The sequence below is a fragment of the Mytilus galloprovincialis genome, chromosome 9 (genome assembly GCF_965363235.1).
Source record: "Mytilus galloprovincialis chromosome 9, xbMytGall1.hap1.1, whole genome shotgun sequence".
Taxonomy (NCBI): Eukaryota; Metazoa; Mollusca; class Bivalvia; order Mytilida; family Mytilidae; genus Mytilus; species Mytilus galloprovincialis.
Window position 1 is genome coordinate 36727447 of NC_134846.1, and position 23939 is coordinate 36751385.

Below are 23939 nucleotides of genomic sequence, written 5' to 3' on the forward strand. Positions count from 1 at the left end.
ATAGTAGAGGGGCATTATGTTTTCTGGTCTGTGCCTCCGTCCGTCCTTGCGTCCGTTCGCTTCAGGTTAAAGTTTTTGGTCAAGGTAGTTTTTGAAGAAGTTTAAGTCCAATCAACTTGAAACTTAGTAAACATGTTCCCCATGATATGATCTTTCTAATTTTAATGCCAAATTATAGTTTTGACCCCAATTTCATGGTCCACTGAACATAGAAAATGATAGTGAGAATTAAGTTCAGGTTAAAGTTTTTGGTCAAGGTAGTTTTTGATGAAGTTAAAGTTACACCAACTTTAAACTAAGTACACATGTTCCCTATGATATGATCTTTATTTTAATTCCAAATTAAAGTTTTGACCCCAATTTCACGGTCCACTGAACATAGAAAATGATAGTGCGAGTGGGGCATCCGTTTACTATGGACACATTCTTGTTTGTTTATTTTTTTGGTAAGTATTTGAAATAATTTTTAAAGATTGTAGGGTAGAACACAACCGGTGTTCAAATATAAGATGGTTTTAATCTAGAGACAGACTGAATAACTAGGTTATTGATGAGGTATGATAAAATTGTTAATTATTTGCATAATTAATTAAACACAAGATCATTGATAATCTTCAGAATTAAATTTTACACTGGGAACTGCAGAACTTTTAGTTTTATAATAATTTTAAATTCAATGTACAGATAATAGATAACAAGAATGTGTCCATAGTACATGGATGTCCCCATTCGAACTATCATTTTCTATGTTCATTGGACTGTATAATTGGGGTAAAAACTATAATTTGCCATTAAAATTAGGGATCATATCATAGGAAACATGAGTACTAAGTTTCAAGTTGATAGGACCTCAATTTCATCAAAAACTACCTTGACCAAAATTTTAGCCTGAAGCAGGACAGATGGATGGACAGACAGAAGAATGAAAGAATGAATGAACAAACGAACTAATGAAGGAATGAAAGGACGAACAATCAGACAGACAGACAAACGGACACACAGAGAAGAAAACTTAATGCCCATAAATGGGCATAATAATAATGCCAATAAATGGGGCATAATATATAGGGCATAAAAAAAAGACAGATTGAACTAGATGTGACTGCAAACAAAACCTTAGAGTTAAACAATAAGTGATCAAATTAACTTAACAGTTAACAACACCATAGTGAACATAAACTTTAGACACAGAGATATGTACCATCATAGAAAACTGCAAGCCTAAGTCTTTCCTCCATAAGACACAAATTGTCAAGAGATTAGTCTTTCCTCCATAAGACACAAATTGTCAAGAGATTTAGCTAACAACCTGCATTGGAATATGAGGTACTGGTGTTATGTCATACCAAAGATAATTACTAAATTCTGCAGACAAGCCTATAGGTATGAAAACAAAACAGGCCAATGATAAAGGGACAATAAAAATTCAATAAGTCCAACAGAAATAGGTAACAAAAAACAAAAAAAAGACAAGCAACAGTCTAAAAACAAAAGTTAGTGTTTGGTAGAAATATGTATTTCATTGAAGTTAAATTTCATGGTTCAACAATCACTGAGATATTCATAAATATAAAATAAATATTTCAAGCAAGCAATTCTATCAAGGTTAAAAAAAAATACTGAAAGGCAACCTGATACATTATTTAACTACTGGTAGTAAATATTTTTAATATCAAGTTTGGTTTTAATTTCTCTTTGTAGTAACTCATTGAAATATTTTTTTTGGACCACATAGGTTATAAAAAGTCTCCAATGTGACATAATAATACATAAACAGAACTGTTAAACTTATTTAATTCTAAATTGAAATAAATAAAAAAGTTATGAAGGAAGTCAACAAAATAAGATATAATGATTCATTTTAATAGTGAAATAATAAATAATAATACTATACAAACATTTTGTATCATACAAATTCTTATAAAGAGACATTTATGTAATAAAAGTCATCACAGATAAAAAAAAAAAAAAAAAAAAAAAGAATGGCCCCTAGGCAGTGACATTTAGTCAATACATTCATAAATTGTTAAAATTATGAAAAACTTCAGAAATAAATCTTTTTTAACAAATATTTGAAAAGATTGTGTTAAATTTGCTTTTTCAATCTTTTTTTCTCTTTGACAAAAGTTTGATGAAGATAATCAAAAAAACTATCAAAAATTGTCTTTAGTCGTCTGCAACATCAATTCTTGAACTCAGAGCGAGAGTAACCTTCCTAAGAGCAGGCTGAACGTGTGGAAATTCTTGGTTTAACTTGTCAACTATAGCACTGAGGGTTTGTAATCTGTCAACTTGTTTGGAATTTTCCGCCTCCAATGTGGAGTCAGATTTACATAACATGGTATATTTTCCGTCTTTAGCTTGCTGGAAATACTTCATTTTCTGTTGTTTGCCCAGTAATTCAGTCATATTCTAAAAGTTAAATAAATGTAAATTCAAAGAAAGAAATCAAATAACTTGTGATACTGGGGATACATTATTATTCCTTGGATATTAATTTTTGTGGATTTGATGGGTACAGGTGAACCCAGAAATTTAATGGTCAGAGCAAAAAAAAATCTATAGGCTTGTATGCAGAAAACCATTAAATTAAACATCCACAAACATGCAACTTTTCAATAATCAACAAAAATTGTACTCACAAAAAAATAATGAATCAACAGTAACTACTATTATGTATTACCAATGTCATTTCAACTGATCGTGCAGAGCTTACGTTTTAATTTGCATAAGGACAGTCTATTTGAAGATGTGTGTGATAAGGATGATAGCCTTAATAATTATTACTGATTTCTAATCATCTATCAGTGTTATCAAAGGAATTTAAAAAACAATAACTGGACACTTCATTGATGAGTTTATCCTAAAACATCTATCTATAGATGGACTGGTGTATTGTAAGCGAATCGGTTAAACTTCGCCCAGTCAAGTGAAATAAATCAAGTAATACACATATGGTCTATTTTTGACTCCACAACATCTATCTTTTGTTATTGAAAATGAAATGGTACAAAATGTATGTACATGTGAGGCTGTACATGAGTTAAGTCAATTGCTACTGATTCTATTGTTTGTTCTTATGTTGTGCTGTTACACCACTGTAGTCGAGGGTTGAATGCTCACAAACTTGTTTAACCAGACAAATTTTTACATGCCTGTCTCAAGTCAGAAGCCTGTTGTTCTGAGGTTGTCTTTTGTTCATGTCTGTCATATTTTTTTTTTCATAAAACGATTTGATATGATTAGGGTGTTGGTTTTCTTGTTTAAATTGTTTCACATTTTTCATGTCTGCCCTTTCAGAACCATTTTTATGATATATTTATTTCTCATTGTTGAAGGCATTCATAAGAGTGTATGTGTTTTTCATTGCAATAAGTAAGAATGAATAATTCTACCTTTTGTTTGAGCTCCACCATATTCTCTACATCAGAATCTAATGTATCAGCTTCCCCTTGTAATTGTTGTACATTAATTTGTCTCTGTTCTAACTGCTGACTCAGATCTGTCTGGTGGTCTCTAAGTTCATTTATCTCACCATCGCAAGAATTAGCCTCCTGAGAGAGAAAAAATAGTTTTCAAAACACTCCCATAAGAATCCTCCATGTTAAATGTTTGAAAATAAAATGTAAATGCCACTTAAACCATTTCAGTTTAAGAAAAATGTTAAAATATAAAACAAAAGAGTCATACTGAAACCTATTGCTAGAAATAATAAATAAGATATCTACCTAATGAGGAAGGTAACAATAGAAAATTATATTTGGATGCATAAAGTTTAGAAAGAAAAATGTGATGGTAATCTACTGTACGAGCTTCATTTCTATAATTTGTAAAAATCCTCTGCAATTCTGAAGTACATTTTAACATTATAAGTACTCATATGAAGAACTTTTTTTTTTCACATTTGCAATATTTTCTCATTGAATTCATTAACACTTGGGATTTCAATCCAAAATCAAATTGTATGTCTAATACAAAGTTTTGTCATACCGTTATTGTTACTTTGATTTTCTTTCTCAATTCTCCCATCTGTCTTTCAAATGTTCCTTTAGTCAATACTTTCTTGTTTACTTTCTGTGAAGCATCACCTCTTGTAACTATGGTATCTCTCCTGAAAAAGATCAAATTTAAAATATGTTTATGATAAATTTAATGACAACGGAAGAAATTATAGAGTATGATAGACAAGAAAAAAGAGAATAATTTGATTTTGCAAGGTTTGTTTACAGTCCGCCATATTGTTATTAAAATTTGAGAGGGTATACTTAATCATAATTTAATATTTTATGTGACTTGCTATGAATTTTACAACTTAATTCTAAAACAATACATTATTCTAAAGATAAAAAATGCCTTTAAATTACATAAATCCAGGGTAAATCAAGAAAAATATACTGTTAATTCTGTCATTTTTATGTTGTTATTAATGTGTAAAATAAAACAGTATCGGGTAAATAGTAAAAACTTGCATATATAATTACAGAAAATTATTCTATATAGCATTAAAATCGCATTAATTAGATTTGTTTATTTTTGCCAGAGGTTAAGGATTCATCGTCATAAATGTGTACATTAATTTTTGAATTTACCTAGAAACAGCCTTCTCCATTTCTTGTATCATTTTCTCCTGGTTCTTCATCAGTTGAGCATATCTGACCTGCATACGATGAATTTCAGCTTTCATGGCCTTGATTTCACCTTGACCTACTTCTGAGTCAACAGCAGCTCTGGTTTCTCTAGCCAGCTGAGTTTTCTTCTCCCATAACATTATTTGCCGTCTGAAAAATAAATAAGTAAATTAAGAAAGTTCACAAATTTATTTTACATCATTTAAATTCTTGAACGTCATTAAAAATACCTTATATTTGAACTCCAGTTCCAACTTACCAAGTTATTTGAAGAAAATAATCTTAACTAATCTTATAAAATACTATCAAGTGTAACTGCAATAATTTTTCTAAGTCTTAAGGATGAACTTAGGTGAGGTTTTGGAATTTGTGTCAAATGTTCGGACTCCTTGGTGTTTTTCCATACAATACAATGTAAAATATTTTGCCCCATAACACCCATTTATTTTTTCATATAAGAATTAATAGCTCATGAAAGGTCATTTACCAAAATTTTAGATGATTCTTGATTTTCTTTCTTTTGTTTTGAGACCCAAATGATACCAATGCAAATATAAGGTAAGAGTCAGAGTCAGCCTTTTCCCGCCATATTTTAAATCTCAAATATCTCAAAAAGGAGGTCCATGACCTATTAATATTTTTAGCTTATCTTTATCCTTAATTGATTCTCTATCAGTTTATAGTATCAATTTTAATTTCTTAATTTTTTTAATTTTTACCTTACCTCACCTAAGTACATTCTTAAACCTTTAACATGTATAAAAAAAGAAATAAAATGTTAGGTCTATCCTAATGCATTATTTTTTTGAAAGTATCAAAGAAAAAGCCACTAGGTACCGGTATAACTGAGGGCAGCACAATCGTAAAGTACTGTAAATTTAGAAATTATTGCGTGCATTTATTATTGTGATTTTGTTATTTAAGACAAACATGCGAGTTTAATTTTGTCCTGTTTAATTCATATAAAACATTTCAAAATGCGAGTTCAACTTATTGAGATTAAAATCCTGTCACATTTTTTGCAATAATAAAAACATTGCAATGATTTCTGAATTAACAGTATAAGATTGTTAAAAGTAATTTTTGGTGACAATTCTGTGTCAGTAAAAAGTTAATATTGAATCCCTTATAAAAAGAATCCTAAGCCTATTGGCTTTATATAGGTATAGAAAAATTGACCTACTCTGACTCCACAAGACTATTGAGTAATCTTTCCTTCTCTTCTTTAACACCATCCAGTGATGTTTGTAATTCTATTGATTCAAGCTCTGCTTCCTGTCAAAAATCAAATCAAATAAATAATTTATGAACAGATTTTTAACAACCGACTTGGATTCCATTGTTTCAACTTTTACATTAGGCTTATAAAATCAATTATGTTTACACAATTATGTTCGATTGTTTTTCATGTACGTTTATTCAAATTTTGATTTATTTGCAAATGTATTTTCAATCCATTGGAATTTTCTGAAGATAACCATTACTTTAATAATTTGTTGATAAGAAATAGAGAAATGAATTGACCTCTTGATAGTTAAAACTTCAGATACATGTATCTTACATACCAGTGTTTTACAGATAAATAAGAATTTTTAATATACAAACTTGTCTCATATTAAAGTTTACCAACAGTTTTCCTGATATATTTTCTTATTTTAAAAAATACTTATGTTGTTAATGAAACACACCTTGAGAGCACCAATGAAATCGTTTTCTAACAAGATATTATTCTGCTTCAGTTCATGATGAGTTCCAGATTGTCTATGCATTAATTGATTCAATTTCAGCATATCATTCTGCATGACGCTAATTACACGCTCGATGTCGTATGTTTCACGTCTCTCATGATCGATATCGCCTGGAAAAAAATGAGAAATTTTTTGGTAACAAAAAGACTTTCTTTTGTAACATTTACCATTTTAAATAAGCATAGCGATTAAGGAATTTAAATGAAAATATTTGTATCACAGAACTTTATAATATAAACTGTAAACCATGTTTTTTTCAGGAATACTTATTTTTTCAATTTGCCCTTTTCTAGCTGCCTTCTTAGCAATTTGATTTCCTATTTTTTTTTATTTCTCTTGAAGTATTTATATAATAGAAGACACAAGTTTTACATATTTGTGACTATTTTTATTCACATTATTTTCTTTTTGTTGCAAAATTAGTATGTTTACAGTGTTAGTTCACTTGGAATAAGCATTCATTGTTATTCAAGTTATCTATATTTTTATCTTTGGAGTGTATGAAATTTTTCAATTATCTCCCTTTGACAGAATTCAAATTATTTTTCAATTACTCAAAAAAAAATTAAAATGCAAATTAATTTAATTTGAATAAATGTGTATGTTTTTGCCACTTCAGAGTCTCATTTTTTTTTTAAATAAGGTGTACTTTACAATATACTGTGGATTCATTTATTTTTGTGGGGACTGATGTTTGTGGATTAAGGAAAACTTGCATTTTTGTGTTTTGCCAAGTCTACATACAAGCCTCTATATATTATTTGTTATTCAATGAATATTTAATTTCGTGGTTGGCCTGTACCTAGAAAATCCACGAAAATTGGTATCAAACAAATAATAATTAACCACAGTATATCACCTACCCTCTGTTCTAATTTTTTTTTGCAGGAGAATTGTGAGTTGTTTCTTGAGTTTCTCCACATCAACCATTTGATCCTCCTTGTCCTTGGCCAGTCTGACCAGTTCACTTTGTTGTCTTAACCAGATCTGTTGTAGTTCTGTTATCTCCTGAATCATGCCATCTATTGACTTCTGTAGAGAGTTGATCTGGATCTCCAAGGGACCTAACTCTACACCCTAAATTGTTAAAAAGGAAAGCGAAAATTAAAATAAAATGTCATAAATCTAATTCTAGTCTTATTTAGAGAAGGACTACTGTACATGAATTTTCACAATTTTGGCGAGTAGGAAAAGTAAAGAGAAAATAGATATATGTTAAACTTGGGTTTTCCCTTTTGTCATGTATGTAAATACATCAAGAAAAGTAAAAAATTGTGAATATGAATTGTGGGGAAGTTCGCTTAGTAGAAAGGCTTTGTTGCATTACTAAGTATTCGCCAAAAAAGTTAGTTTACAGTATTGAAAGGCTTTATCTCATCCTTATTTCACACCATAGCTTAACATAGATATTTTATGAAATCTCATCCTTATTTCACACCATAGCTTAACATAGATATTTTATGAAATCTCATCCTTATTTCACACCATAGCTTAACATAGATATTACTGCATCGGACTACTAACACAAAGGTTCCTGGTTCGATTCCCGTCTGGGATGAAAATTTCAGGGACTGAATTTTCGGCTCTCTCTTGACACCATTTGCGAGTATGGTCTTAAGGAAACGATGATAGTCCGTCGGAAGGGGATGATAAATGGCTGACCCGTGTTAAGAGAGAGCCATATCTCTTGCACGTTAAAGACACCCTTGTAAATTTCGAAAAAGAGCAGGCTAATGCTGCTACAAGGCAGCACTCGCACCCGCAAAGTGGAAAGGGATTAATATAAGTTGCAAAACTTGTTTCCCAATCCACTATAAATAAATATGTTTAAACTAAACTAAACATAGATATTTTATGAAACTTAGAATAGGGATAATTTTTAAACAAAAACTTTAATCCTTACATAATTTTTTATTAATTCAGTCAAAAACTATTAATGGATCTTGAGACAATAACACAAATCATGGTGTCGTCATCAGTTGATCTAAGGAGCTTAAACAGGATCAATTAAGCTATCAGAAGAAAGGGGGATAACTGATAACTCAAGCTTGGTAATGAAGACTTAATAAAGCTATTCATTTCAAAATCTGAAACAAAGGGAACTAACTACTTACTCCAGCATTGGTAATGAGGACTTCAAGTTTCTTGTTATATTGGTCAATAACATTCTGCTTCCTCTCAATTATGGCATTTCTCCTTATAATCTCTCCTTCACTTTTGTTAATTATTTCATTTCTCTGTGCGATTTCTTCATCCATTTGTTCCATTACTTTATTCAATCTTTCAATTCTAGTTTGAACATTAGAGATTTCCAAAGTATCTCTAGATATTTGGTTTTCTACCTCAGCCATTGATGTTTCCTGAAAAGATTATGTATATTGAATCATTTAGATTAAGTTTTTACATTAAACATCTAAATTGAAGTACTGTAAATTCAGATATTATTACGTGCATCTATTATTGGGATTTTTCACGAATGGACAAAATTGAGAGTTTAATTATTGCAATTACAAAATACTCTGGATAAAGATCAATGTTTCAGTTATCAAATTGTGAGTTCTTATTATTGTGATACTCAACCATTCGCATTAAAAACACCTCGCAATAATTTCTGAATATACAGTATCATAAAGAAAATTACTATCTAGCAGGAATATACAATTTTGTGTTTATAAACAAAAATAAAAACTTACAACTATAAAACCAATGAATTTCTAAAGTATGTATTTTTTTAACTTATAATAATACAAGATAATTCAGTACCAGAAAAGTTTACAAATAGCTAAGCAGAATAAATTTCTATTAAAATTTTCTCTTCAGGGGCCACTTGGTATAGAGTTGATTGACCGTTAATGTCAGAACTGTGACAACAAAACATTCACATCTTTGCATATTGCATGTGTCAGTGTAAAAGGTTCAGAATTCTTGTATTAAGTTATTATAAAAACAATTTTTTGCATTATATTTTTTTTCTATGGTTTATATTTACTCTGTGTATTTTCCAATATTTTTTGGGTAGAAAAACTGAACTCTGGAGGATTCATGAAAAAGTTAAACATCTGAATCACACATATAAATCGCCATTACTAATAACACAGTCAGCTTGTGACATAAAATTGTAATCATAAATAGATAAAGACTAACAAGTTGTTTGGTGAGATCCCTCCTCTTTCCTGTCAATTTCTTTGTGTAATGTGCAGCTTTATCCATTGTCAGTTGACTTCTCATTTTCTCCATGATTTCATCTTCTAAATTAACTTTCTCTAAATATTCTCTTTCTATCTGCTTTCTTAATGCATTCAATTCATTTAATCTCAAAGTTTTGTCCTGGAATAGAAAAATACATGGAACTCAGTTACTTTGGAAAGATATTTTGTCACATGATACACATTTTAAAAGTGTAAGGTATTGATTTTCCTGACACACAGTGTATTTTTTTACAGAGATCCAAGCATTTGACAAATGTTTCTTTTTTTCACATGTAGTTTTGTCCTGTTTTTTTTTCAAAGTCTGAATCACATGTGTATGAATTGACATAACAAACTTGATTTACATTTTGGATTTTTCTCATTGTAGCCTGCAATTGCTTACATTCACTTCATTTGAACTCTGTTGGAAAGCTGTCTGGTTTCTTTATTTTTATATGTAAACTATGCAAATTATTTTATCATTATTAACAAAATATGTTTTTTTTGTATTAAACAAGCAGTTGCACTAATGAGTAGGCCTTTCTTAAATTTAAAACTTTTGGCAAAATGTTTACCATTATTGCCCTGTGAAGAGCTTGATCTATCTCATGTAAATTCGGGTATATGTAACTATTGCAAATGCAGAAAATGTTGAGGATATAAACTACTGGTTTTGTTGGACAATCCACACAAATGTGAGTTTATATATTGCATTTTCTGAATATGCTGAATACAAATCATGCAAACAAAATTCAAAATGCAAGTGTATTTTTTTTTGCAACATCTATCTCATTGCAATTTTCCCAATATAAAAATTTAGCAAATATTTCTACATAAAAGTTTCTGCTTACTGTCATTGCCCTGTTAAGAGCTTGTTCTGTCTCGTGTAACATTCTGGTATAAGTGGCATATTCAGCTTTCAATGCATCATGCTTAGCTTGGCATTGAGTCAATTGTTTCTTCACAGTTTCTATATCTCTCTCTGTCTTGTTCAATATCAATGTTAATTTTTCATTCTGTTCTTGTTCTTTGAAGATTGATTTCTTGTATCCCTCTATTTCTGTCTCAAGTGATAACACCTTCTGCAATTGTTGTCTGTAAAAAAGAGTCAAAATTTTTTTTAAGGATGTACTTAGGTGAAGTTATGGAATAAGTGCCAAATGTTCGGACTCCTTGGTGTTTTTCCATGTGATACAAGGTAAAATATTTTGCCCCATAACACCTTTTCTTCTTTTGACATAAGACTTAATAGCTCATTAAAGGTCATTTGTCAAAATTTAAGCAGATTCTTGATTGTCTTTCTTTTGATTTGAGACCCAAATAATACCAATGCAATATAAGGAAAAAGTTCGAGTCAGCCTTTTCCCGCCATATTTTATAAATCAAATATCTCAAAGGAGCTCCATGACCTATCAATATTTTTTGCTTATTTTGATCCTGAACATATATACTTTTTCAGCTTAAAGTATCAATTTGGAACTCTTGATTAATCTAATTTTACCTTAGATCACCTAAGTACATCCTAAAACAAGAGTACACATGCTGAAATGTCTCGCCTTCTTTACTAATAATTGATACTATGTTGATAGTCCAAAATATAAAGCTTTTTTACAACTGTCACATAAACTTAACATTAACCAAGAAAAGTAAACATTGACCAATGAAACATGAAAATGAGGTCAATGTCAGATGAACCATGCCAGGCAGACATGTACAGCTAACAATTCTTCCATACAAGAAATATAGTTGACCTATTGCTTATAAGTTAAGAAAAACGGACCAAAACACAAACACTTAACACTGAGCAACGAACCATGAAAATTTGTAAGGGTTCCACGGAACCCAGTGTCTCGCCTACTTTTGCTGTTAATCGCAGACTCAACAAAAATGAGGAAAAACATCAATAAAAATTTCCCTCTCGATACTGTCTTTTGATTGAAAGAAGCTTCCAAGTTTGGTAAAAAATCCGGGATAGTTTATGAATCTAATAAATGTTTTATAAACTTTAACTGCAGACTGTATGTAATGTTAACTGGAAGAAAAACTAAGTCCATTTATAAGTAAAATACGGAAAAAGTGAATTTTTTTTTTTACAAAATTTACTTCTGAATAATATCTTATGATCAGAAACAAGCTTTTGTCTAAGTTTGGTAGAAATCCAGGATAGTTTAAGAACATTATAAAAATTTTAAAACTTAAACCACAGAGTGAATGTTTTGTTTCTGGCAAAAAAACTAAGTCCATTTATAAGTAAAATACGGAAAAGTGGAAATTTATTTTTACAAAATTTTCTTCTTGATACTATCTTATGATTATAAACAAGCTTCTGTCCAAGTTTGGTACAAATCAAGGATAGTTTATGAAAGTTATTAAAATTTTAAAAACTTTAACCACAGAGTGAATGTAATGTTTCCTCGCAGAAAAACTAAGTCCATTTATAAGTAAAATACGGAAAAAATGGAATTTTATTTTTACAAAATTTACTTCTGGATACTTTCTTATGATCATAAACAAGCTTCTGTCCAAGTTTGGTAGAAATTCAATATAGTTTAAGAAAGTTATTAAAATTTCAAAAACTTTAACCACAGAGTGAATATTTGTGGACGCCGCCGCCGACGAAGACGACGACGGAATGTAGGATCGCTTAGTCTCGCTTTTTCGACTAAAGTCGAAGGCTCAACAAAAATGAGGTCACAGTCAAATAAAACCTACGCGACTGACATGTAGATCATAAAATATTTCCATACACCAAATATAGTTGACCTATTGCATATAGTATTAGAAAAAAAGACCAAAACTCAAAAAACTTAATATGACCATTGAACCATGAAAATGAGGTCAAGGTCAGATGACACTTGTCAGCTAGACATGTACACCTAACAATCATTCCATATACCAAATATAGTAGACCTATTGCATACAGTATAAGAAAAACAGACCAAAACTCAAAAATTTAACTATAACCACTGAACCATGAAAATGGGGATATGTTGAATATGTACACCTTACAGTCCTTCCATACACCGAATATACAAGACCTATTGCTTATAGTATCTGAGATATGGACTTGACCACCAAAACTTAACCTCGTTCACTGATCCATGAAATGAGGTCTAGGTCAAGTGAAAACTGTCTGACGGGCATGAGGACCTTGCTATTTACGCACATACCCAATATAGTTATCCTATTACTAATAATAAAAGAGAATTTAACATTACAAAAAATCTGAACTTTTTTTCAGGTAGTCACTGAACCATGAAAATGAGGTCAAGGACATTGGACATTAACTGACAGAAACTTTGTAACATGAGACATCTATATACAAAGTCTGAAGCATCCAGGCTTTCCACCTTCTAAAATATAAAGTTTTTAAGAAGTTAGCTAATGCTGCCGCTGCTGGATCAGTATCCCTATGTCGAGCTTACTGCAACAAAAATAAGAATAGACTAAAGTTTCCACTCATTTTGCAATCAAAATAATATCATGGACATACCGGTATCCCCTTGCATAAGTTTGTTTTCTTAGGAAGTTCAAAATCAATACAAATACAAGAAAATAAAAGACAATACAAATGTGAAAGTAAAACCTAGCAAATAGGTTTGATCTTTGAAACATAATGGAAATTATGATGCCACAATATCAAACCATTTGTCTGTACACTTTTTTGTTTTATTATTTCAATGAACATAAGAAGCATACAATGGTTTTTCTTAGCATTGCTATTAATTCATATAACACAAAATTTGCCAAGTCTTTATACATGTATGAGTAGGTTTAGTACTTTCAATACTGTCCAAAAATAACTACTGTAAATTCAGAAATTATTGCCATGTTTTTATTATTGCAAAAATGCAATTGGGTTATCATCTCAATAATTAAAACTCACATTTTGAAATTTATTATATGAATCAAACAGGATTTTTCTGAATATGGCAAAAATTAAAATCACATTTTAGTCTAAAATGACAAAATCGTAATAATAAATGCACACAATAATTTCTGAATTTACAGTACCATATTGCCATATTGGATAAAGGTAAGTTAAACAGTTGACAATACATATAAGACAGCAGTAAACATTATCAATTTTGAAGTATACTACTTTTTTCACTTTTACATAAATAAGGTCGTTAGTTTTCTCATTTGAATTGTTTTACATTGTTATTTCAGGGCCTTGTATAGCTGACTATGCGGTATGGGCTTTGCTCATTCTTGGAGGCCTTACGGTGACCTATAGTTGTTAATGTCTGTGTCATTTTGATCTCTTGTGGAAAGTTGTCTCATTGGCAATCATACAACATCTTCTTTTTTTTATATAACTGTATAAACTCACAAAAAATATAGAAATGACTTACTCTAGAGCCTCGTTCATGGCAGAGTGAGCTTCATCTCTTCTCCTCATACCAATGATAGAACTATTCCATTGCTGAAATAACTGTTTCTTTTCTAGTTGTATAGCCTGAAAAATTAATGGAAAAGTTTTTGGAAAGATTGGAACTTGTTCTAAATCTTTCTTAAGGCACCGACCTCCCTAACAACACAACAGGTTATCTACTAAATTTATGTATTCACACTAAAATAAAGTTCCTTTCAGTTCTCATGTATGTGCACATAATACACATATAAACTGTGAAAAAAATGGGTATATTTTTGGAGCAGTTCATTCAAGAATGTATCTTGGTGTGCAGGCTTTTTTAAATTAGTTTGATTAATTAATTGAGTATTGATACAATACTAGTATGATTGACAACTGTCATTATCACAGAACAATCAGATACCAGGTGGACCTTTAATTACAATGCCCCACCTCCTAAACTGCCAATCATATTGACCACATTACCTATCAACATCAGTCTTACATAATTATACATACCATTCAATATACATCTAATTTTTAATACACAAGTATTTGACCTTATAATTGAATACACAAATGTGTATATTAGATGTTTGATATATAAGGAGGATTTATACATTGGGTATTACTTTTAGTTTATTCCCCATCAAACATTTTTTTGGTCAAATATCTATTTACAATTTTAGGCATTTGAATATTTTTAAGGAGTGAATATATATTTTGCAATCAAGAAAGAATCCACATTTCAATAAAAGAAGTTGTTTTAGTTTTACATTGAAAATGTACATTTTCACTTAGAAAATGTCCCAAAACAACTTATTTAGATTATTTTTGTTGACACTTTCTTAGCTTCAAGTTTATCTGTTGGTCTTTAATATGCCTTAAAAGAATAGTTGGTAAAATTTATTTTTTAGTTGAATTTTTTATTTGCAATTTTTTTTTAAAACATGTTCAAAACAGGGAACATTATTTGCTTAAGATATAAACTGCAGTTTAAATAAAATTGTGCAAATTAAGAGTTTAATTGAGCTAATTTTATCTTCATACTGGAAAAACACTTTTCCTATAAGACCTACAGTTAATGCAATTGTCAGAAATAGTGCTTTATTAATGTTCTTGTTTGTCCAAGCCATACGGATATGAAATTATTCAAACTACTCTTCCAATCTTTCCATGAGTGATTTCCATCACTTTGATTGAATTTGCCAAAAAAACAGCCTTTTTGGGGGGTTGTTTCCTGCTCATTGGTCAGGTTATCTCTTTGACACGTTCCCCATTTCCATGATCAATTCTTTTTTTTAATACTAAGATAATTCTTAGAAGGAACACAACATTACTTTAGCTATCTGGTAGAATATAATGCAATTGTAATGTAGAAGGAACACAACATTACTTTAGCTATCTGGTAGAATATAATGCAATTGTAATGTAGAAGGAACACAACATTACTTTAGGTATCTGGTAGAATATAATGCAATTGTAATGTAGAAGGAACACAACATTACTTTAGCTATCTGGTAGAATATAATGCAATTGTAATGTAGAAGGAACACAACATTACTTTAGCTATCTGGTAGAATATAATGCAATTGTAATGTAGAAGGAACACAACATTACTTTAGGTATCTGGTAGAATATAATGCAATTGTAATGTAGAAGGAACACAACATTACTTTAGCTATCTGGTAGAATATAATGCAATTGTAATGTAGAAGGAACACAACATTACTTTAGCTATCTGGTAGAATATAATGCAATTGTAAAGTGACACTCATTCTTAAACTATTAAAAATATGTTGCTTTGATCAGAAGTAAAATAGTATGTCACATAATCTTTGGTCAGTTGCTACAGGTTAATTTATCCAATAATGAAATGGACATCAAGATAGGTAAAAAATGCTTCGATTGAAAATAAGAATCAACCTCAATTTCCATATGGGCATCAGATAATGCTTCTTTGGCTGCCTTTGTTTCTTCTAGTTGGGCAGTAATCTGAGCCTCAAACATGGCTATCTCTTCTTTCAGTTTGTCTACTGTTTCTACCAGTCTGTCTACATACAAATCCTGTCGAAATAAAGTATCAAACATTTAATGGATTATATTTAACGTCTCTGTTTTTCTTTCAATAATATTCAAAGTGCCAAAATGAGATACAATATGTAATTGTTACTCTTGGAACTCAAAGACATTTAAGCCAGATTTATTAAAGACAGATTAACGATGATTTTGTTTTCTTCTAAAGATTGCAAATATAAATTATTTTCTTTATGATTCAACTTCATGGTTTTGTTTGTTTCTTTATTGCTTATAATTTTGTTTTTGTTTTTGTTTCTGTTTTCTTCTCTTCCCTAGTAATGAAAACAACAAATTTTTACACAATCCCGTACTATGAGGCAGCTGAAAAAGAGTTACTACTGTCATGCAAGTGAGAGGTTAGGCTAGCTATTAAACAAGGTTCAATCCACCATTGCCTGTACCAAGTTAGGAATATGACAGTTGTTATCCATTTGTTTGATGTATTTTTTCTTTTGATTTTGACACATGATTAAGGACTTTCTGTTTAGAATTTTCCTTAGCGTTCATTTTTTTTTGTGATTATACTTTCTACATATAGTAATGTAAATTTAACAGATATTGTTTCTGTTTCTATGAACAAATTAAGTACCCTTATGACCTTACAGACATACCTGCTTTTGTTTTTCTATTTCTGCCTTTGATACTTCTGTATCTGCTTTTTCTGCAGCTCTTCTCATGATGGCTATGTCAGATCTAACATCCTCCTTAGCATTCTGCATGTAGAACAGACGTAAAGCCAAATTCTCTACCTCAGCTTGTAACTCAGAACCTGTCAACATTGATAACATATGAGATAATATATAACAATTTTTGCTATAGTTCTAAATAACCATGTATTAATAAGCTTGCACTTACAGTAATAAAATTAGGAAAACTAAGAAAATATTAGCAATACATATGCTTTTATAACATTGTAATTTCATAATTCTAATGGCTTTTATAGATTTACAATACAACTTTTCTATCATTTATTCATCCACTTTTGTAAAATTCAAAAAAAATTATGAACCATTGCAGATGTGGATTTAAGGGGTGGGGCAGACCCCCTTTCCCTTTTCTGTAAAAATTAGGTTGCTTATATGACTGGAGCAGGGCCCTTCTTAGGTAGTCCTCCTCATGAAAATTTCTGGATCCAACACAACATTGTGAGCAAGTGTGGTCTTTTACTGTTGAACTTGTACGTTAATTTAATCACCAGACATTTTAAAAGTGAGGTTCTGTGATTTTTTTTATAGATACATGGCATGTTGATCACTTGAAATCAAAATCGTTTTAATTTGTTTATGTTAATATAAACAGTTTTATTTGAAGCCTTACAGTTGTAATTCAGAGTGTTCACAATTTCAACCACAAGCGATCCCCAATATCACAGTAACTCACTCAATACAAGAAGAGAGGATTCTTTAATTGAATCAAATAAAAGTACTAGACTTATTGTAAAATTGTATCTTACATTTCTTTTTCTCCTTATTAACAGATACTTGATTTTCCTTGTATAGACTTCTGACATCATCAAGTTGTTGTTCCTCTTGTTGACGACCTTGGTGAAGTGATGAATATTCATCATGATTTTTCTCCAGTAACATCTGGAATCTAGCTAGTTCCTGCTGTATTCCATAAAGATCTACACCAAGGTCCTCCCTTAATTTCTTTCTGTTTCTCAGTGCTTCGTCCTAATTTTAAGTGGACAATGTGTCATATCTAAGCATTGATTTATTACAGCAAAATGACTTATTTTCACAGATATTTTTGTTCATGTTTTAGTTAGACCTTTCCAGTAACAACATAAACAAATTGTTTTCTTGATTTTCAATCTTTGTTGATGTTTTATTAAAAGAGAAGATACTATTTCATAATACAAAATGTATTTGGAAAGATTTGTATTCCAATTATTTTTTCAAGGAAGACAACAACAAAAAATTACTCAGGGAAAATGAGTCATATATCCACTTTTTGAATGGATACTTTTTTCCCTCTATCTGAGGATAATTCTGTTATTTTTATGTTTGTTTGTTTTATTTCTTCTGTTTGTTTGTATAAATAGAATCTATTTTATTTTTGTAATAACAAATATATACCTGTTTCAATGCAAAAAAACAAAAACTTTTTTTTCTTATCAAAGTATCATTTGAACCAGCTAAAAATAACAATCTTCAAGACATTTAAAACCTTTCTAAACAGTGCATATTTATGTCAGTATAGGGTCTCTTACTTTCTGTGCCTATCTTTGAAAAATTTCAAATTTTCGTGCGGGAAATTGCAAACTTCAAAACTCATAAACATGTACTTACCAACTCTCTCACTTCAAGGGTGAACTTTTCATCTTGTTTCGTCAAATGTGTTTTGAGAGCATTTTGGAACCTTTTCATCAATGGCTGAAATATTCAAAAGAAATAAGTTAAAATGTGTATAAAAACTAGAAATTGTTACATTCAGTTTTAATACAAGCAATACTCATGTATAATAAAAAAAATATGTCATTAATGTGAATTTATTTTAACCAATATTTATAAAAAGGAACATTTCATTTATTTGCGGGCAAGAATCACATTTAAAAAAAATCAGTAATGAAATTCATTTTTATTCCTTTTAATAATTTGATATGATAACATGATTATTTAAAAATTTAGAATTTAATTGTTTTGGGGGTCATACTTACATGGTCAGGGTCAAGGACCATCATATCTGTCTCAGCCTCACTTCCATCATCAGATTCTCCACCCTCGTCTTCCATCTCTTCCTCATCTTCATCGCTGTCCCCACCCCCATCACCATCATCTCCGTCATCCCCACCTCCACCACCTTGAGAGTTAAGGGCAACTGCATTACTTGGTTCCTGAGGTTGTTCTGGAGCCATGTATTCTCCCTGGTCAAAATCATCATCATCCCCACCATCTCCACCAAAATCATCACTGACACCAAAAGTAGGTTCCTCTTCTACAGCTATAACAATAAAAAGTAAATTTATACTTTTTTTTTTATATAAAAACCTAGGACTTACACATGGTTTCAAGTTTAATTACAAACAAAATGACTTGACCACAAACGCAAATCATTATTCATTGTTATAAATTTACCTATTATTTTGCTTCAGAAAAGTGTCAAAACAAACAATAAGAAATTATTATATAAAATGGATATCATCAAATGGAATATGTCTCTTAAAGACGTACAAAAAAATAAAATAGAAAGATATACATTGTGCAGTTTTGCTCTCAAACTATTACTATAATGTATCTAATACATTTTTCTATTAATATTTTCTTAGAATACTTTCATTCTTGTGTCTTTGAGGCTTCATAGAAGATAGTTTAGAAAAATTGTACAAAATGGAAATTTTAACTTTCACAGTACTTTGAATTTGCCAAAAGATTTTTTTTTCATTTACTGGAGCTTTCAAATTCCAGTTGACAATTAAATACATATCTCTAGCTAATGATAGTATCATCAGTGGAACAACAGGAAAGTAGCAATCATACTGGCTTTCTTGCTGATAAAACATTGTTAAAATTAGGTAAAAACACATTTAAAAGGTGCAGAAAGACAATATATAAATTATCCTAGAGAACAATATTTCCAAGGAAAATTGACAAATGTTTACCTCTGGCTGCACTTGTAGGTCTGGAATCTTTCTTAGACCCAGCTGCAGATTGAGGCCTGGACCCTCCAGTTACTGATTGTGGTCTAGACCCTGCAGGTGATGGTGGTTTTCCAGACCCAGGTCTAGACAGTGGTTTATCTTTAGCAGCTGAGACCGGTCTGGCAGCAGAGCTTGGTCTTTCACCAGTAGCTGACACTCTACCAGACAAAGGCCTGGCTGATGTTGGTCTTGATCCTTCTTTTGACCCTGAAAAAATTCACAATATTAGATCTGATTTTATGATTTTTGGTGTTTTAACTTTTAAACACAGCATTTAGTGATTTCCTGGTGAAAAAAATTCACACCTTCATTTACAGAAAAAAAATCTTCAACCACCCATTAAGCTTACTAACATAAATTTGTGTACATGTAGACAGTTATAGAATAATTAATTTCAAAGTAATTTATTGTTTAAATGCCAAAGACACATTTAAACAAAGAGATTGGACAAAAGAAAAATTAAAGCCTATACAATTTCTTTCCAATAGGTACAAGATGAATTGAATAATCTCATAATATTTTTAAACATATATCTCTGGTTATTCATAAATCATTTACATTGCAGTGAGTCAGGGGAGGTAATCCTACCTTGTAAAATAATGCATCAGTTAAATAGGCTAACAAATCAAAACAGCAACAGCTACTTATCAAAGACAAGAAACTTGTAGAAGATTTATAATTTATAAATCCTAAGTTAAAAAAATTGTTTCTAATCCTTTCAGGTTTTTTTTTAACAATTGAATATACATGTATTAAACATATATAATATATATAATTATGTTTAAACTAAAACAAATACAAACACTAATATATGTTCCTTATCAATTATAACCTATGTATACCTGGTTTGGCAGATGTTGGTCTAGATCCCGGCTTTGCAGAAGTCGGTCTTGATCCAGACTTGGCAGAAGTTGGCCTAGCTTGTTCCATTGGTCCAGAATCAAACTGAAAAAAGAAATTCATAGAAATAGAAATTTTTAGAATACTAAACTCAGACCGTATTAGATTTTAATACTAACTCTCAACATATTGTTTTTGAGCCTGAACACGGTCAGTCTACCATGATCAAGTCTTATTGTACAAATGTAACTTTGTAAGTCTTTATTTGTGTATTTTTTTTTTTTTTAGAGAGACAGTTGTTGGTGAGTATGTGTGTTTACTGTCATGTGTTGAAAAAAAATAGGGGACATGTAGTTACCCGGTAGGCAGGGATTTTTTTAATTTTTAATATTTTTTTTACATTGCGTCTATGGGAGCAACATTGTGACTTTAACAGTGCTTAATCAAAAATGGTAAATAAAACTTTAGAGTAGGGGATAAAAATAATGGTAGGAAGGGGTACAATAAACTCAAATACATTTTTGTTTGACCTGAATGTGGGGAATAAATCAATCAGATAACAATATAAAAGAGTCTCATCTCAATTATCTTGCTCATGTCTAGCTGTGGCTTCAGATATTATAAATAATGGTAATATATGTTTTCATATAAAAATATATTATATATATTAATGATATAAATTCATTTGGTTTTTCAATTTAGTTATTCATTGTAGTAAATTTCATTGTGTTTCATGTGCCTTTCATTTGAATAAAGAATTCTTGTTGTTTAATTTAGTTGATTCGATTTTAAAGAAATCAATCCCATCCCTGCACAGAAGTCAGAAAACAACATACCTCTTGGAGAGCTGCCACTGTGGCATCACTGACTACATTTTCTACTTTAGGTTTGGTAGATGGTGACTCTGGTCTAAAAAATAAAGGTAGAAAAATTAAACAACTGCAGTGTGGAGAAATTAAAAACTTTTCACATACATGTAATGCTATTAAAGAAAAAAGTTATCACATTTCTGGTTACGAATTAAAAAAAATTGTAAGGGTTCTGCAGAACCCAGTGTCTCACCTACTTTTGCTGTTAATCACAGGCTCAACAAAAATGAGGAAAAAATCAATAAAAATATTTCTCTTGATACTATTTTTTGAATGTAAGAAGCTTCTGTCCAAGTTTGGTTAAAATTGAGGATAGTTTATGAACCTAATAAATGTTTTAAAAACTTTAACTGCAGACTACGTAATGTTAACGTGAAGAAAAACTAAGTCCATTTATATAGGGAAAAAAAAAAACAAATATGCACTTCCTTTTAGGTTTAGACATTTAAAAATAGATATCAATATATATCCTTGATAACAAAACAACTGTTTTAAAACAAATGAACAATACACCTTATCACTATTCCCCGCCGACCCAAGAATCTGGCTTGAACTATTGATGACATCATGTCATACAACGATCACTTTTCCAATGTGGCGTAAGATATTTTGAATCATGACGTGAACCAAAATTGTAAATAACTTTAAGAGGACTTGCTGCCTTGCCCTGCACTGCGCTAAGTTTTAGCGGGACCATACACATTCAATATGAATTTGGTTCCTTACTTGGAAGTCGAAAAAGAAGATGAACCAAATGTTATGGCAGACAAATAAGGATAAGGTGTATAGTTTTTTTCTCAGTATCATGAGGTGGGATAGGACCTATATCAAGGGTTCTCACTAAGGCGAGTCCATGAGTCCTGGGCTCATCAAAATCTGTCTGGACTCATCATTTTCAAAACTAGTGAGTCCACAGATGCATCAAGATAGAAATATTTTGTATAACATGTACAGTTAAATACAAACATCATCATTTTATAGCAAAAGTTTAAAAGTAATTTGAATTTAATGTCATTTCATTGCTCTGTTAGGCCATGGAGACTTAAATATTACATTATATTGCAATACAATATCTTCTCCTTGCTAGATATTTTGTATAACATGTACAGTTAAATACAAACATCATCATTTTATAGCAAAAGTTTAAAAGTAATTTGAATTTAATGTCATTTCATTGCTCTGTTAGGCCATGGAGACTTAAATATTACATTATATTGCAATACAATATCTTCTCCTTGCTGTTGGACTCACCATGGCCAAAAATGACGAGTCCCTGGACTCGCCTTCAAAAATCCTTAACAAGAACCCTGTGTATCAGGACTCTGGGAATTCTTTTTTTTGAATTTTGGGTTTAAATTTAATTAAAGTCCGGACGGAACCTCTGATTTCATGTTTTTAAGCCCAGAATTTAGGTAAATGTATCAGGACACCTCCTACCACCCCTATCATGAGAATTATAGTTAACCCGTACCATTGTTAACTCGTACCAACGTTAACTCGTACCACTAAAAAAAAACTCGTACCAATGCAAACTCGTACCAACTTATTTATATATGAAATGGTTCCTAAAATCATCCTCAGCTTAGTCTTTCGTTCTCTATGTTGTCACGATCTTGTGTGCTATTACTTGCCTGCTTGGCTTTTTATTTATTAGCCATGGTGTTTATTTCATTTTATGAGTTTGACTGTCTATCCGGTAAATTTTTGTTAATTATGGTTCTAATGGTATTGTGAATAGCCAGTAGACGTAATGGTAGTGTTGGCAGCATAATATTTTAAGTTTATTTCTATTTATGAGTTACGAGTTTGACTGTCCATCTGTATTGTGAATAATGGTATTGTGAATCAATGGCCAGTTATAGGCTCACAAAGGAATATGTACATGTAATATTAATTAGCAGGGTAATTAAGAAAATAACGTATTTTTGTCTAAGTTTTCATTAAAATCCAGTATAAAATTCCAGTAATTCAACTTTTCATTAAGTTTACAAAGAAAAAACACCATAAAACATTCGTATTTTTGAAAATATTTTTAATGGTACGACTTCCCAGTGGTACGTTTTCGTTGGTACGAGTTAACTTTTTTGGTACGAGTTAACATGGTACGAGTTTCCGTTGGTACGAGTTAACTTGCTTCCTATCATGAAATCATGAAAATAAGGGTATATTCAATGATTTCTATAGTAAGCTTGGTAAATAAATGATTTTTTCTATTTTTATGTATTTGAAATAATTATGATGTAGGTATCAGATTGTTAAAATGTTGCAAAAAATTATGTGTATAGGCCGAGGAAGAAGGGTTTATTTATGCATCAAAATCAAGTTTGTTTTAGCTCCAATTGAAATTCTTAGCTAATTTTATTGAATAAAGATAAATATTGGACTCTGACGAAATGTGTCATTTCGACAGTGTCTCTTAACTCGTCAAAACAACAGGAATTTATGCTAGCTACCTGTCTTCTTGGTCTGCCATATTGTTGATTGTTGCTATGCGGAAATCACAAATTCGCTATGAATGCTGGGTAGTATTTTCGGAACATTCCTGACGTTATTCACTGATTTGAATGTAAAATAATATCGGATTTTTGGTCCG

At 30.6% G+C, this 23939-nt stretch overlaps 1 protein-coding gene across 1 annotated transcript; it reads right to left on the reverse strand.

Annotated features, from left to right (window-relative positions):
- Positions 1-1842: 1842 nt before the first annotated feature.
- On the reverse strand, positions 1843-23895 carry LOC143044930 (coiled-coil domain-containing protein 40-like). The gene is made up of 20 exons (XM_076217191.1): positions 23800-23895; positions 21314-21386; positions 20480-20582; positions 19599-19844; positions 18657-18940; positions 18289-18372; positions 17451-17670; positions 16609-16766; positions 15845-15985; positions 13920-14023; positions 10416-10659; positions 9521-9703; positions 8491-8736; positions 7240-7453; positions 6317-6486; positions 5812-5903; positions 4590-4778; positions 3991-4111; positions 3396-3554; positions 1843-2412 (listed from the first exon to the last, which is right to left on the reverse strand). The coding sequence occupies exons 1-20, from the start codon at positions 23817-23819 to the stop codon at positions 2167-2169; spliced, it is 3297 nt and encodes a 1098-aa protein (XP_076073306.1). The 5' UTR covers positions 23820-23895; the 3' UTR covers positions 1843-2166.
- Between the last annotated feature and the right edge of the window lie 44 nt (positions 23896-23939).